This window comes from Coenobita brevimanus, chromosome 38, assembly GCF_032717465.1.
Source record: "Coenobita brevimanus isolate Jiangsu-jjx chromosome 38, ASM3271746v2, whole genome shotgun sequence".
Classification (NCBI taxonomy): domain Eukaryota; kingdom Metazoa; phylum Arthropoda; class Malacostraca; order Decapoda; family Coenobitidae; genus Coenobita; species Coenobita brevimanus.
The window spans coordinates 13,393,034-13,410,847 of record NC_136991.1 but is presented as its reverse complement, the minus strand read 5'-3'; the positions used below and the strand labels follow the sequence as shown (position 1 = coordinate 13,410,847).

Genomic DNA, 17,814 nt, shown 5'->3' with positions numbered 1-17,814 from the left:
CTTTTACTTTGGTTTTGCTTCTGATGTAGCTGTGAAATAGCTTCGGTTGATCACTACTTTTATTTATGATATCCTCCTGAAACTGTTTTTGGGCTTCCCTCATTATTCTTGTATAATCGTTTCTTGCCTGTTGGTAATTATTATATGCCCTTTTATTTTACTATTGTGTCTTCTGTATCTATTCCACAACAAATCTCTTTTCTTTTGATTTTTTACATTCTGTATTGAACCATTTTTTTATTTCTTCTGTGCATCTTTGTCCTTTGGGATGTACTTCTGGACTCCTATTTCATAAAGTTCACAGAATTTTTTATATATAACATTTAAATCTTGTCCTCTAAGCTCCTTTCCCCAATCAGTTTCTAAGAGGTACTTCTTTAGGTCATGATAGTTTCCCTTTTTATAGTTTAGGCTCTTTTTGTAACTTTCATTGCTGTTAACTATGTCATATGCTATCCTGAAGCTGCAATTTAGTACAGCATGGTCGCTTTTGCCGAATGGAGGGTGGTATATTAAATAGTCAATATCGTTTTCTTGCCTAGTAAATATGAGATCTAGCATTGGGGGTACATCGAGTCCTATTTTTCTGATGTGTGTGTGTGTGTGTGTGTGTGTGTGTGTGTGTGTGTGTGTGTACATGCCCGACAATTTTTTGAATCGCTAAGCTTCATCCTCCAAATTATATTATGTGGGCATTGTATTATGCTATGATATAGGCTAATAAATATTATGTGATTTATTTGGGATAATGAGCTGTGCACTATACCATTTATAGTCTGAGTTATATAAAATAACTCTCTTGCCTTGTAGTGTGAACCACGATACAGGTTGGGCTGTTGTTCAGAAACAGAGGACAAGTTCACCCAGAAATGGCGTGATGTAGGAGGAAGGGAGGAGTATGGGAGTGAATGGCCAACAGTTATATATTTTTAAACATTACAGTATAGTTATTAAGGTGTCAGTGATATCCTGAATCCTCAATAATAATTAACCTTATTATTTTTATTATCTTTATATACCCCCGATTACACACTAGAATACCCCCTCCCTCGTTAATGGAAAACATGTAGCCTACTCCACTGCCCCGACTCTCTCTCTCTCTCTCTCTCTCTCTCTCTCTCTCTCTCTCCAAAACTCCTGAGCTGGCTATCAGTACACACACATTATCAGTTTGTGCTAATGAGTAATGACATTCCATTAAGTATGTTTACCTAGAATTTAATACTGTGTCAAAATACAAGTGCAATACATAACCACTTCACATTATGGGTTACGTTAAACAGTAAACTATACTTATTTGCATAGTTTATGTTTCAGTAATAGTCATGGGGTTGCCATACCCACAGTGATATTTTCGTTCATTCTGAAGGTAATCGAGTGTTCAGTGGCGGATACCGGTTATAGGGGAGGTGGCCGCTGACTCCTCCAATCCCCATGGCTACGGTGGTGAGTTAAAGTATCACTGCAGAGGTTCCTGTTCCTCCAGTTATGTCAGTAATTAAAGTTAACATACTGATGAACAGCCATTTCTTATGAAAAATACAAACAGCCAATACATGGAACTCTCAAAATACATTTCTCACGCACCATTCACAGTATTGGTCCTTTGTTTCAGTATTGCCAGCCTGAGAGTGTGCAGTATTAATGAACATGTTATTAATATTAGTTCTTTATGCTTATTTGCATTTGGAACAACAGAATTCATAGCAGGATTTCATTCACTACACAGAATGTCAAATGCAGTATGTGTGTGTGTGCGTGTGGGTGTGGGACAATACGTGTGGTGGGGGTGGGGGAGTACAGTGAGTATAAAATGTGTGTCATAATGGTAATATGGGTGTGTGGATACGTGGCTAAGGACGTCCAAGACTGATTTGTAATCTTTGCCTTTAACACTTGACACACACCTGAGGTTCTGCTTATAAGTTGGTAACATGTTACATTAATATATTATTATGATTATGTTTTGGGGGTGAAACCTAAAACACCATATAAAGACGAACATTGAAATATTTAAAAAAAATGCATGTTGTGCGGCAAAATCCATGAATAACAATATTTCATGAAGAACTATAACCGTATTATAACATCCATTTAAATATGTTGTAGGTGCAGCGTTTCTTATGCATAGATTATCGGATTTCCTTTGATCAGTATGTTACGTTATTCTGTAGTTTTGAGTTACCTAATGTGTTATATATTGTATTATAAGTGATGTCAAGGTGGATGTTCACGTAAAACTACATCGAACAGACAGCAAGTGCAGTTGTTTGTAGTTTACCGGTATTTGTTATTGATCACTCACTGACCAACTTATTTCTGAGTAATTTTTTAAAATCTTTATCACGATTGGAGAACAGCACCTTAGGCATGTCAACAGGTGGCAAGATGTCTAGCGAGTTGGCAAAATGTCTAAAGAGGTGTGACTGTGCCAATCAAGAAAGCATCATAATTTAATGGAAAAAACCTGCTATTGCAAAAGGAAAGTCGCGTTAAGAAATGCACATAAACGTCAGTAATTCCTGTATAAGTGCCTCGTATTAAAAATCATATCAGCGAGCAAAATATATAAGATAGTGTCGTATCAGTTATACTGTCAGGTAAGTTACAGTAAGTAATTAAAGTTACTGTTAGATTGTTATACTGCATGGAATAATATCCATGATAATCAGAGGATAAAAAAAAAAAAAACATGAGATTTGTATGGAACTCATTCATTAGTATGAAGTAACCCACCCTCCTTCTCGATCACCTATCGCAGTCTGTTTGCATAGGGGCGACATGGTTCCGCATGAGCTGCTGCTGGCTTCTTAACTGCTCCCACTAGGCATGGATGTGGGCCAGTCGTTCATCTGGTTTCCGTTCACTCTCAGGCTCCCAGCAGTTAACCATATTCCCTCATACATTTTCGATGGGGTTCATGTCTGCATCCTTACTGAGCCAGTCGAGCAGCTGCTAGTCCTCTCGACCTCCAAACCATGCCGAGACTCTCCTCGACGTGTGGATGGAGCAGCAGTCCTGAACAAAAACTATAAGGCCTGGAGGAAACATATAGTTCCGTTCCTGAACTGAGAGGAGGAAAAAATCCTGCAAAATTTCAATATAATTTTTAGCAGTAGAACTCCATTCTATCCTGGTGACTTCAACCATACCGTGGATGCACACCCAACTCCAGTCATTGGCGGTGACGTGTTCACTTCTGGCCTTCTCGTAGATGTCTCTACGGTCGTAACTGCACGTGAATAGAATATTTATACATCGCACATACAGTTTCATTTCTAATATCTTTGAGACTTCGGGAAAAGCCAGCGTTTTTCACGTTATGGTTCATTATCCACTATTTGTTTGGTATATTATATGGGGATTGTAAGGCTTAATAAACAGTGGTGCTAGTAATGGTAATATGCGTTCATCTAGACGTATTAGTACAATATCAATTGATCCCTACATGTTTCCTTAATAATATTAAAATTGTTTAGTGATACAGTATAAAAATATGTTTGTAATACATATCGCCAAGAAATTTATACATATGCATTAGAGTACTGATGCCTCCAGAAATCTTTTCTCTATCATAAAATTTCATGAATACAAAATATTTGGTAACAGTCATAGGGAGAAGTGTCAGGCATACGATCAACGCATCTCTGTACTCTGGCCTTTATCTACCTGCTGCTCTTCCAGGCTCTCCTATTTTATCCTCAAGCTGTCTGTTTACTATAATTCTTACAATTCACCACCATATCTCTCTCTCTCTCTCTCTCTCTCTCTCTCTCTCTCTCTCTCTCTCTCTCTCTCTCTCTCTCTATATATATATATATATATATATATATATATATATATACTCTCTCTCTCTCTCTCTCTCTCTCTGTTTGTGTGTGTGTGTGTGTGTGTGTGTGTGTGTGTGTGTAGGTTCTCACTTTTACCTGATTCTCACTTTTACCTGATACCCATACACCCACATACTTTATTAATCAAGAAACTTCATACTGGCTAGGTTATATTCAACAAATCTGCATGGGCAATCGAGTCATTTACTCATATTTTTTTCCAAGTGGCCCAACATTAAAAGAAATAAAACAAAGATTCTGGGTGTCGTTATTCGGGTGGATCATGTAGTAATCATACATTATTATCAGTCATTATTTTCAAACTACTATGCGACATAGGGTACTGGTTTTACACTTGACATCTCTAATTTAATAACAATTACATTGGCCAGTAAAGGACAGCTGCATTTATAACCACACCAAAAAATACGTGAACTTTGCAAACTATTAAACACTGAACTTGCTGCCTTTTCGAAGAAGTTTACTTGAAAGTCCACTGTGTGAGCTTCATGACATAGTTACACAATGTATAACGGATATATTGCATAAATCTATACAATAGTATAACTTACTAATATGATCGCTGGGAATGCGGTAAGCTACCGTTAAAAACAGATGCTCCTACAATGTAATTGTGTAATGACATTAAAATAACATTATTTTCTCCTAAAAGAAATAGTTATTCATGTAACATGGATTCCATATTACAGTATTATAATATTTAAATGTTTGTCTTTATATGGTGTTTCAGGTTTCACCCTCAAAACATAATCATAATAATATAATAATGTAACATGGTACAAACTTATAAATAGAACCTAAATGAATACTGAGGTGTGTGTCATCAAGTGTTAAAGGCAAAGATTACATATCAGTACGACCTTAGCCACGTGTGCACACACTCATTATGACACACATTTTATACTCACTATTCTCCCCCCGCCCCATCCACACGTATTGTCCCACACCCACATGCACACACATTAGCATTCTGTGCACTGAATAATAATCCTGCTTTGAATTCTGTTGTTCCAAGTGTAAATAAGCATAAAGAACTAACATTAATAGCATGTTCATTAACATTGCACACTGTCAGGCTGGCAATGCTGAAACAAAGGACCAATACTGTGAATGGTGCGTGTGAGCTGCAAAGCTCTCACAGTATGCTTCATAAATGTATTTTGAGAGTTCCATATATAGGCTGTTTGTATTTTTCATAAGAAATGGCCGTTCATCAGTATGTTAACTTTAATTACTGACATAACTGGAGGGACAGGAACCTCTGCAGTGATACTATAACTCACCACCGTAGCCATGGGGATTGGAGGTGTCAGCGGCCACCTTCCCTATAACCGGTATCCGCCACTGAACACACGTTTACCTTTAGCATTAACGAAAATATCACTGTGGGTATGGCAACCCCATGACTATTACTGAAACATAAACTATGCAAATAAGTATTGATTACTGGTTAACGTAATCCGTAATGTGTGGTGGTTATCTATTGCACTTGTATTTTGACATAGTATTAAATTTTAGGTAAACATACTAAATGCAACGTCATTACTCATTAGCACAAACTGAAAATGTGTGTGTGTGTGTGTGTGTGTGTGTGTGTGTGTATTGATAGCCAGCTCAGGAGTTTCAGAGGGAGAGAGAGAGAGAGAGTCGGGGCAGTGGAGCAGGCTGCATGTTTTCCATTAACGAGGGAGGGGGTATCCTAGTGTATAATCGGGTCTACATAAAGATAATAAAAATAAATAGGTTTATCATTATTTAGGATACAGGATATCATTGACACCTTAGTAACTATACTGTAATGACTAAGAATATAAAACTGTTGGCCGCTCACTCCCATACTCCCTCCCTCCCCTTACATCGCTCCATTTCTGGGTGATCTTGCCCTCTGTTTCTGAATCACAACTCATCCTGTATTGCGGTTCATGCTACAAGGCAAGAGAATTATTTTATATAACTCAGACTATAAATAGTATAGTGACAGCCCATTGTCCCAAACAATCACATAATATTTATTAGTCTATATCATAGCATAATACAATGGCCACATAATATAATTCGGAGGTTGAGACTTAGCGATTCGAAAAATTGTCGGGCACACACACACACACACACACACACACACACACACACACACACACACACTGGCGCGTTGTTGCCACGTTAGCGAAATCCCGCAACCAGGTGGTCCAGTCGGATATCTTGCTGAGTGTACCTGTCCAATAGAAAGAGAAGAAGCGGAACTAGATTGTGTTTAGGAATAAATATAACTAGGGCAGATAGTTCAGGCAGACCCAGTCCATGACAGTGAAATCAAGCATCAGATATGAATGGGATGGGGGGGGGGGGTTGGCAAGCTAAGTAATTACAGAAGGATAAGCAATTGCCATTATGGCAAAGGAGAAAGTTATAAAATCAGTGCATCCTTTCTCTTCTGACTTATGGATACGAAAACCTGGAGACTAAAATAATCCTTGGAACATAAAGTTAGAAGTGCTCTGAGAGGAATGGAAAGATTATAATAATGGGTAACACAGAGAGATTAAAAGATAGCTTCATGGATGTGGGTTGGCTGTGTCCTTCGTAGAGCAAAAAAACAGATGGAAAAAGTTGCTAACTTTGCGTCAGTATAAAAATTGAGCGAGAGGAAGTGGCAGGCAGTTGACAAAATGTCGAAATGAGATTCGCTGGGATTGAATGGACCAGGTTCACAGTCAACCGATCAGATTGAAAACATATAGTAGAGGCCTTTGACCAGGAGTGGACTGACTCATGCTGCTAGTGCTGCTGCTACTGCTGCTGCTGCTGCTGCTGATGATGATGATGATGATGATGTAGTTTTAAATAGGGATAACTACTTCAGATTTCATCGGTATTTGTTGTTCTTTTTATATCCAGCATTTTTTAGGACTTATACAATTTTTTTTTTACTGGCATAAGGTCCAAGGTGGCTACACAACGCAACGACCATGTCTGTCATCATTACAACAACAAATATCATAAATGGGACTACCACAACTAAACCTACTACCACCACAGTCGCAACTACCACCATTACCACAACTTCTCCCAACTAACACTGCTATTGCCCCAATCACAACTATCATCACAACTACCATTTATACCACACCCATCACTGATACTACAACGCCATCATTACCATCACTACCATGGCTATTACCATCACCACAGCTACCACGACAAACATTACCAGCACCACTACAAAAATTCCCGTCATGTCAACCAAAACTATTGCCATCATAACTACCACAACTATCTAGGAGCGCTATCACTGCTATAATATATATTTTTTTTTCTGGTCATCAATTAATATTTCAAACCACTCTTCTGCGACCACCTCTCTCTCTCTCTCTCTCTCTCTCTCTCTCTCTCTCTCTCTCTCTCTCTCTCACACACACACTTAATTACTTTCTCTCTTTTTCACTTTCTGAATCTTATTCTTCTCTATGCAGTTGTTGAAGCTCATCTTTGTTCTTTCCCTAACGCAAAATTCGCATATCACTAAACCATTCTTCATTTACCTTTCCTAGTCCCATGATAATTCCATAGTTTACCTTACTTATTCCCTCTAGCTTTCACTTTCATTCTTGCATGCCATTTTCTCTAATTTTCTGCCCTTGCCTTTCTCGTAACATGTCCTCCTGCCTTTCCCTGTCCTTCCTCCCACAGAACCTTCCCCTTCCTTTTTCTCCCCTCCTCTCTTCCCTCCCTCCTGTCATTTTTACACTCTTTTCGAATCTCATTCATCCTCTTATTTCCTCCCTCTGGATGGTCCTTCACTTCTCCGGGTTTCTCCCAATCATCATTTCAATCGCCTTTCTCTCCTCTCTACTTTTCAAATCCTCTCTCAGTTCGTTCCTTCAAGTCTTTCTCTCGCCGATTTATTCTTCTTTCTTCCCTCCTCTTTATCCATCCCACTCGACATTTTCAGTCCTTCTACCTCTCTGACTTTCCTGTCTCACTTTCATACTGAAACTTCTCTCATTCCATACATTTACTGCTGCTAGAACAGAAGTGGTCAAAAAATGCAAAGCCTACGCAGGTTACCGGAGGCGACATCCCTCGGGGATATTTAAGTAACACAGTAATCCCCTCAATTACCCGACATAATAGAGTCAAACACAACCGGATAGGGGCAAAGTTTGGATACGGAACAATATCCTTTACTGTACCCATACCCTACCCATACCCAACCCTATAGGCCTACCTATACCCAACCTGTATGTACAGTCCCCTGCTAATTTTGGCTGAGTTCTCCGGTCTTTCAGCTATTCCAGGACATCAAACACACGGTGGAATATGAGTATAATCCTAAACCCTTAGAAAACAATGCATAAACAACAAAAATCCACAAAAACCTTTCATTATGAGCACACTACCCCTCCTAATACTGGCAGCGCTCTGCGGTCTTTCAGCTGTTTTTAGACATCAAAACACACCTTGGAACATGCAGCATAATCCTAAACACTAAGAAAACAATGCCAAAACAATAAAAATCCACAAATACCTTACTAATATGTACAGTATATACACCTCCTAATTGTGGCAGTGTTCTCTGGTCTTTCAGCTATGTAGACATCAAAACACACATGAGAATATCCATTATAATGCTAGGTACAAAGAAAACAATGCATAAACAATAAAAATTAACAATGAAGTTGATGAATACGGATCCCACGTTTTCATTACTGTAAGCCTGCCATACACCAACTGACTCACTGAGCAGAAAGTTAACCAGCTAAGCTTGTCTGTGTCCTCCCGGGCGCAAAGAAAAACGATTTCACGGCCAGATTTGTCCACGGGAATTGGTTTTATTGGTATAAATTGTAAAACATAATTTTCGAGGTGTCTATACTGTAAGAACACACGACACTGACGGGTAAACGTACAGAAATGCAGTGAGAAATAAACGTGTTCAAGGGTTAAAATACTCGTAGCTTCAAATAAATTCCCCACATTCTAGTGCAAAATTTTGTCTACACTGTGCTACAGCTAAGCATATGCCTACATGTAGAATTTCACGAGCTTTCTCCTAGTATTTTCGGAATTTCAGTACGACCAATAGTTTTCGAGTAAATCGCCAAAAAAAAAAAATGTTGCCCATGGCAATGGAAGGAGGGAAGTGTGCTCGGCCAAATTTACCCACGGAAATTGGTTATATTGGTATAAATTATATACCATCATCTTTGCTTGTGTTTACGCTGTAAGATAAGCTAATAAAACACCCACACAACTGATGAGTAAAAGTAAAGAAATGCAGTGAGAAATGAACATTTTCAGGAGTAAAAATAACTTCAGATAACTTTTCCCCATTCGTGGGCAAAAGTTTGCCTGCACAGTGCCAGAGCTAAGCATATGTCTAGATGCAGAATTTTACGAGCTTTCTCATGGTGTTTTCGGAATTTCGATACGGCCAACAGTTTTCGAGTAAATCAGCACAAATTTTAAGAAAAGCTGCCCGTGGTGATGGAGGGAGGGTGGGAAGCCAGGGTGGGGGAGGGACCCTGGGTGGGGTAGCCTGTGGACATCGACCATTTTATGATGAGGCGGATTGGCGGTTTTGCTCTTCTGGTGGGTTAGGAAACTTAGGGCCTTTATTAATTGCGAGCTGGCGGATATTTCCGATCCATCCTACTGGCCGGGGACTTTCACCATTCAGTTGGGAGCTTGACAGCCTTGTTTTCTCTGAGTTACACTCTATTACCAGCTCTTTGACAGAGAGGCCAGTAGGTCAGCCGGCCGCTGATGCTGGAATTTTTATATCCGGGTACTGACAAATAAATCTGGATATGGACCTAATAGAGCCAAGGCCTAACGTCCGTATACGGAGCATGACTGGATATGGAGCGTCTGAATAAATGAGTGATTACTGTATTATCCCTGCTCTCCTATGGAACATCAAACGCAAGATACCAAAGCAAATAATAAATATTTTATTCTTAATGTAATCATTGTGCACAGTAAGAATGGTATGAACTGCATACCAAACTAAACTGAAAATGGTTGGGTAAAATATGTGATAAGTCAAAAATTCTAACCATAAGATTGACAATTCATTTTCCATTTGCTTTGTCCTTTTCCATATTAAATTCTGTTATTACATGTATCTGATGCAAAACATGCAATGTATGTGAGTGGATGTTTATTGCTGATACATCTGGGTTGGGCAAAGATGGCCTTCCTGAGTCATGCAGAGGCCAGTTGACTTGTTGCAAATTCTGCTGGAGAGACATATCTATGTGTAAACAATGTAGTCGTGACGTTGGGGAAGACACACAAAAGACACTCACTACTCAGGCCCATAGCCACCGGGGTGGCTATGAAAGGGCTAAGCCCCACCCCCCCAAAAAAAAATCATTAGCCCTCCCAGAAGTTTTTCACTTAGAAGCGTATATGATTTGCATATACACAAACCGGGAAAATATACGAAAATTCAAGCCAGATATACTACTTACTCATGACACTTGATTTGATTCTATACAACTACATTGTTTAATGACGATTATCAAATGGTCATGTTGTAATTCATTATATGCAAAATAAGCTGATATAGGTTATAGGTGTTAGACTGGACTTTAGTTGAGGTGGAGGTTGTTCGGAACATGGTTCAGAAGAAGCTTCTGTCTACATGTCAGGAGTGCAGGACTGCCATTGACAAGTTTCTCGAGTGGTTCCGCAGAATGCAGCACCAAACACCCTTCCGAGACTTGCATACTCTCCTGTCGGGGATTTATTCGTGAAAGGGCCTCACTTACAAATTACTACGACGCAGCACACATCCCCTTCACCCTTTCCGCCATCCTGGGTGATGGGGACATTGTTTTGACTGATAAATTGATGACTTTCTTGAGGGACACCAGATTGATCAGAGTGATGTGACTTATTTACTATATCGTTATGGTTTTTATCAACTGTAAATATGTACATATTGTACTATTAAATAGGGTTGATAGTTGACGTATTTGAAATAGTTCCTATTTCCGACTGATCTATTTCTAATATAGATGTCCTCTACAGTAAACCTCGTTCCGCGCCTGACAGTCACCAGCTGATGAGTGCAAGTGTGCAATATAGAAAGGTTTTGGGCATTTGCAGTCGATGGTGGTCTGTTGGGTGATGTCCTTCACCTTTTGTATATATGTAAATTTGTTATCCCTTCCCGTAAAAGTTTTCTTAATTAGGGTCGACAGTTGACGTATATGGAATATATAGTTCATGACTCTTCAGGTTCTCTCATATACTGATATCCCCTAAATTACTTGCTGCCTCGACTGACAGTCAGCAGGTGATGAGTGCAAGTTCGTAATGTAGAAAGGCATTACAAATCTACAGTCGATGGTGTTCTCTTGGTTGAGGTATTTTTATTTTTATCATTACTGTAGATTTAGCTATTTGTCTTTTTAGGATTTATTATAGGTTAGCGATTTGTCTGTTAGGTTATTAGTTTTAGGGACTTAAGGTTAACTAGGCCTTTTTTTGCTATTACATAATGTAAATTTAAAAAAAATAAAAATTAAAAAACATAAAAATACAAAAAATAAATAAAAATTATATATATATATATATATATATATATATATATATATATATATATATATGCCTATGTATATACTGTACATGTATATACATATTTGCCTTAATGACCAGGGGCTTCGGCCCCAATGGTCTATAGGCAAATAATTAAAAATAAATAACTAAAATAAAAAAATACTCTCCTCTGTGCTGGTCTGACTATTGGGCTTCTGCTACATGCGAAGCTACCTTTTTAACGGTAACAAGGCTACTGACTCCGTACAGAAGATGCATGACCCATCAGAGGCAATGCCAACTCGCTCTCCTGGGATTTGAAGAAAAAAAAAAAAAAAAAAAACTCTGCACTCTCCGTGGCTGAACTGATTGAATTGTTCCGGCGAAAAAGTCAGCGTATATCTGTATGAATATCTGACTACGAGTGATGGAGGATGTGAACATTCCTGTGGTTATGACACCGTAAAATGTGCATAGAGCCTATATTATGTATGATGCAGTTGTGATCAATGTTACCAAAATAAATAATTAAACATTAAACAGTATGATAGTATCATAAAAAAAAAAAATCACACGTTAAACCATACACAACCACGCCAATGCTTTCCTTTGTACTTCATTGGGCACAAACCTGAAGAAGCGCTAGGAAAAAGTTATGAAAATAATAATAATCATAATCATAAAATGCCAAAATAGGCAATAAAAAAAATATTTACGATATAGAATTAATAAATACACACACCCGGTAAACATTCTCTCTCTCTCTCTCTCTCTCTCTCTCTCTCTCTCTCTCTCTCTCTTTCCTGGGCTGAGGACAGCTGTGACTCTCCCATGTGGCGTTTAACATTTTCAGCCTAATAAACGCACTTTGTGTTTTATTCTGGCTAACGCCAGACGATTTTTTTCGTCACAAGGAACCTCCTCGAGGCTGGCAGTGTTAAGGTACTCTTAGAGAACATCAGTTTCCCCAGGTCAAAGTAATTTGGACAAAAAAAGTTAACTCTTCCGTCGGAATTTTCGGCCTTATGATATCAGTTCCAGAGACATGTAAGTGACGTTCACTTGTAGAAAAAAGAGTAACGTTCATTTTGGTACCCCGAAACTAGTTTCAGGTGGTTTTAGTGCTTCCACTAGTATAAAGCAGTATATATTTAGTTCATTACATGTTCATACAATACATTCTAGAGGAAAAATCCGTTGAAGGAATTGTATAAAAAAAATAAAGCCCCCCTACGATGGAGATTCCCCCCCCCAAAAAAAAAAAAAAAAATCAAGTCCTGGCTACGGGCCTGTCATTACTTGTGCCCTGAAAGACTGTAGAAGAGTTAGATATCAAGTATATTTCGTGGGTGTAACATCTAAGCTCCGACTGAAGCATCCTCTAGTAATACAGAATCTTCAAGAGCAACCAGAAATCCTAAAGGTAACTCTATGTGTCCAAGTCTCACATTTTGGCATCAGCAAGGTCAAGAAAACGTCTTATTTCAAGTCTTCTCCCGTCAAATCCAGTAGCCTATAATTCGACTGTCTGCCATCTGCTGCCAAACAAGTCTGCCATCAATAAGCCTGCTTGTCGTCAAGACTGTCGCCAACCAAGCCTGTCTCCAACCAAGCCTGACCGCCACCAAGTCAGCCTGTCAGTAAGCTTGCCTGCTGCTAAAACTGTCTGCTGCCAAGCCTGTGTGTTACCAAGCCTTCATCCCAAACACAATCCTGCTGACTGTCGTACCTCCAGTGACCATGTGATCTGCAACTCGCCCTCTTCACTTCCCACCAGCTATCAGAACCAGATCACACCATGTCCTGCACTGTATGTTACTTAAATAGCTGGGATTGAGAACCATTCAGTAAAAAGTTCTTTTTATTATCTCCGAACAAATAATCTTAATGCATAAATTCTATTATCATCTCAAAACATTCCCTTAACTGTTATTGTACATAATAGTTTATGTTAGTTAAAAAATAACTTGTATTTAATCATTTAATATTTCCCTTGTTCCTATATTTCTTTCTCTCTCCAGTTCATTTCTTAATGACATTTCCTTACTTTAAGAAAATTAATTATCCGAAGATGGGCTACAAATACTTCCGGAAATGAAATGAAACCGACAAAGATTGAAACTGTAAATGACAGTCTTACATGTTTAAGAAACAGAAACACATATTCGCCAGAAACAGTTCAATCAGCTGAGTATCATACCGCCAATACATCACACATTTCTCTGCTGACTTCTACTCCTTCTACCCTATTAAATATGGCAACCCTTTGTGCTCCCTAGACAATATTTTGGGGAGATACATCGCATCCCAAATTTACTGGAATGAATCCTGCAATTAGCGTGTATGATTTCATTATTAATGTTCAGTTTGTAGCTACAAAGGACTTACATCAGACAAGCCTAAAATCGCCTCCCTTCAGAGCCGATTAGATGATGGTTACTCACGAGTCGGCTCGCAAGTTCGCTGCAGATTTTTTGAAAAGTTTACTTCATTTGATGAATGCTGTGAAAAATTATAGAATTTTCTTATAACCACTCAAAAGCACGACACTTCATGAGCGTTTGCAGATTACTGCAATGTATGAAACAGGATAAGTTCATCCCTTCAGAACAAATACACGCTGTTAGAAGCAGCAGCAGTGTCAGCAGCAGCAGAAACGGAAATCTCGGATTCATTACAAAAGAGTCTGTCGGCGGAAATTGATGATAAGGGAAATGCCACTCTATCACTAGATAATGTAGCAACGTTATCTGGTTATGTCAGACTCTTAAATAATCTTAATAATGGTGAGTTAGATGTAGCATTAGAGATTTAATTTTCTCCAAGGGATGATATAACCATGTTGGCTGGACAGATAGAGGAGACACTTGGCATCGTACCTTCCCAAACAGTACACACAGTTCAACCAGTCACTAGCCCAGGACGGCTGTTCTTGCAGTCACAGTGTCAATGACACGTGCCACATCCACCCAACAGAAAAAACGTCAGACCGCGTTCACCAGCCATGTCACGTGCACGATCTGCATCGCAAAGCAGTTTAAACTGCTAAAAATAGTCTGAATTACATTTGCAACTCGCTGAGATGAAATGAGCAGTGACAAAATGGTGCGCAATTTTGTTGCCACACGAAGTCACGAAAGTCTCTGTCCGTGTTGTAGGTGCGAAGATGGAGTGAATGCATTAACCTTACCTGAGAGGTGTTGTTTGAGTGGTTTAACATACGCGTCAGCATTGTGTTAAGTGCTGAAGTATATTTTGTGTTATATTCACTTATTAAATACAACAAATGCTCCACTAAAACTACAAGCGGTACAAAGATTGTCGATTTCCTGGTGTACCCATCGATCATAAAAATGTGTCAGGATATACCTTTCTCTGTAACTGCTAAGGATGATGATGATAATGATAGTTTACCTGGTGTATATATGACTGAATACTCTATGGATTCTGCTATGACTCCTTTAGCTGCTCTGGCCTTTCAGTTAGATCCGGGCGACTTCCCTCAATATAAAGAACAATTAATTAATTTTTTGCACACTTATAGAGATGTTATGTCTTACCTGGTGAACCTATGGTTAACACTGGTATGACTTGATTCCCGGTACTCAAACAATTTATGTCCCGGCATATAGATTACCTCATAGCTTACGAAAAGAAACTGACGAGATAGCACAGGATATGCTATATCAGGATATCATTGATCACTCCGTCAGTCCGTGGAATAGTCGGCTTTTCCCAGTCCCCAAGAAACGAGGTGAATTTAGTCCCGTAGTTGACTGTTGTAAACTCTGTCACTGTACCCGATCGATTCCCGTTACCAGTCTTAAATGATTTACTGGAATCACTTGGTGAGAATAACGCTGTTTTCACTTCCTCTGATTTACTTAGTGGCTACTGGCAAGTAGAAATGGAAGAGTCGTCTCTTCTCATAAGTGCATTCAGTACCTCTTATGGCCACTATCATTTCAAGTCTTCCCTTGGTCTCAGAAATGCTCCATTAGTATTCATGAGGTTTATCTATTCTGTATTCAGTGATATGATCGGTTATTCTCTTTTTGCTTATCTAGATGACATCATAGTAGTGATTAAGTCAATCCCTGAACATTTTGCCATAATATAAAGTTTTTGTCGCCTCCAAATTGCAGGTCTAAAGGTTAAGTTCAGTAAATGGAACTTTCTGTGTAATAGAATTACATCTCTTAGAAGTGTGGTTGACGCTGAAGGAATACATACCTCAGACGAGAAAATTAAGGCAGTGTCTAACTTCCCAAACCCTACCAGTACTGATGCTGTAAGGAGTCTCTTTGGGCTGAGCAGCAACTATCGGCGATTTATTTTAGGTTATGTACAGATTGCCGCTCCTCTGAATAAAATACTTAAGAAAAATGAACCTTTTGCCTGGCCTATTCATCAGTTTCATGCCTTTGAAACACTGAGGACAGCACTTATTAATGCCCCAGTCCTGGCATTTCCTGATTATAAGAAACCTTTTCTTTGTACAGACGCATCTGGAGTGGGAACTGGTGTGGTACTGATGCATATTGATCAGGCAAAGAGGAAATATATAATAGCGTATGCTAGTAGCAATCTTAATGCTGCTGTGCATAACTACAGTGTTACTGATTGGGAGGTTTTAGCAGTTGTTCGATCTCTCAAACATGTCAGACTAAACTACGGATTTCCAACTCATTATCCAACTAGATCATCTCAAACTTTGTGATTTAATCAAGGGAAGAAATATTACCAGATGTCTAGCACGATGGTCGGTTATTATCCAAGACTCAGACCCAGCCTTTGAGTACGTGTCTGGTAAATCATATGTAGTTGCAGATGCTCTTTCATGTCAAGTATCCGTGACAGTCTAACCATATCAACCACATGAAGTTTCCTACAGACTCTAACCTAAGATGTTGTTTATAATTGTCAGTGCACAGACCCACTGTGATCTAAAGATATTTATTTCCAAGAATCGGGAGTAACTTCGACTTTGCATAATCTGCCAGTGTCAGTAGATGATTTCATGTTAGACAGTGATATTTTGTATAAGAAGACATCCCCTACTAGGAGAGACATACCAAACAAGAAGCGGTGCCAAGGCACGACAAACTCGTCTCCGGCAGTCATTATAGTGCTGGAGTATAAACAAAACAGGATATCTAGTCAAAGATGTCACATATCAGATTTGTAGTAAATCAAGTGAAAATTGACGATTTTATTCCCAATTGAAATTTTAGGCCCGACCCACCTGTCACTGACCCCCTTACCGTTAACTAGGGATAATCCCTGATGTAATGAGGCGTGTTAAAGGATGCAGAATTGAAAGATGCATCTGTAGGTTTTGGTTTCATTTCGATATGACGAATTTGAAAGGAGTTATTCCTAAAAAAAAAAAAAATTCTCTTTTCTCTTTTTTTTTTTTTTTTTTTTTGGGGGGGGCCTACAACCTGGGCCTTGGCCCAATGTGGCCCAAAATGTAATCAGGTTATCAGAAGGTCATAGCCTATCATCCATGTAATTCTAATCAAAATCTCACCAGTAGTTTTCATGTAAAGTTGTTAACAGACAGACAGACAGACAGACAAACAAACAAACAGACAAATTGAGTGAAAACAATACCCGTCCCCAAGCCTCTTCGGGGCGGGAACGGGTAATAAAGAGGTACGTCAGCTTGTTGTTCCCATAAATTTAATACCTGCAGTACTCCAGTTCATCCATAACACACCTCATGCATCCCATTCGGGAAAGTATTGGTGTTTGAGACAAGCATGTCTTTCATTTTATTGGCCTACTATGCATAGGGACATTAATGTTCACTGTGATTCCTGTGTTCCCTGTAATCTTCATTAAGGGTCAGCAGGATTAGCTGCTCCACTTTTGCAAAATCCAATTCCATCACGTCCATGGGAAAATGTTTGTATTGACCTCCTTAACCCGCCGTGTCCTGACTGATTTTTCACCACTGACCCCCCCAATCCCGGCATTTTTTTTGTTTGTTTTTTTTCCTAAAACCTCCGCTTTTTATGATAAACATTGGATAATCCCCCCAAAAGTGCTCACCTGAGCTTAGAAGTGGTATAAACAGGGACCCTTTCAACACCTGGTACTGTGTTCTCTGGAGCCGTGTTGCAGGTGTTGCATTTTCTATGGTTGTGGTAACTATTGCATAGAACTCAGAAGAGGTAGATATTTGTTCATTTGATATGAATTTATATGTTGTACAAGAATATATTGGTTTTCACACAATAATGTAGGCGATGTTTCGCTCACTGAACACATCAACATACTGCACCTTCGTTGGCGATGTTACCTCCCCATCACTTTTGCTCGTTTCTTCCTCTGGCGCCACGTGATCTTTGTCCTCCACATCGTCATCAATTGGGGAATCACCCTCGTCTTGAATTTCGTACTGTTGCGTGAC

At 39.0% G+C, this 17,814-nt stretch overlaps 1 protein-coding gene across 1 annotated transcript in view; it reads right to left on the bottom strand.

Moving 5' to 3' along the window:
* Positions 1-2,955: 2,955 nt before the first annotated feature.
* Positions 2,956-17,814, bottom strand: part of LOC145396537 (uncharacterized) — a 44,190-nt gene continuing 29,331 nt past the window's right edge. The window contains 1 exon segment of the mRNA XM_080269918.1: positions 2,956-3,232. Coding sequence (XP_080126044.1) covers positions 2,956-3,232 — 277 coding nt within the window.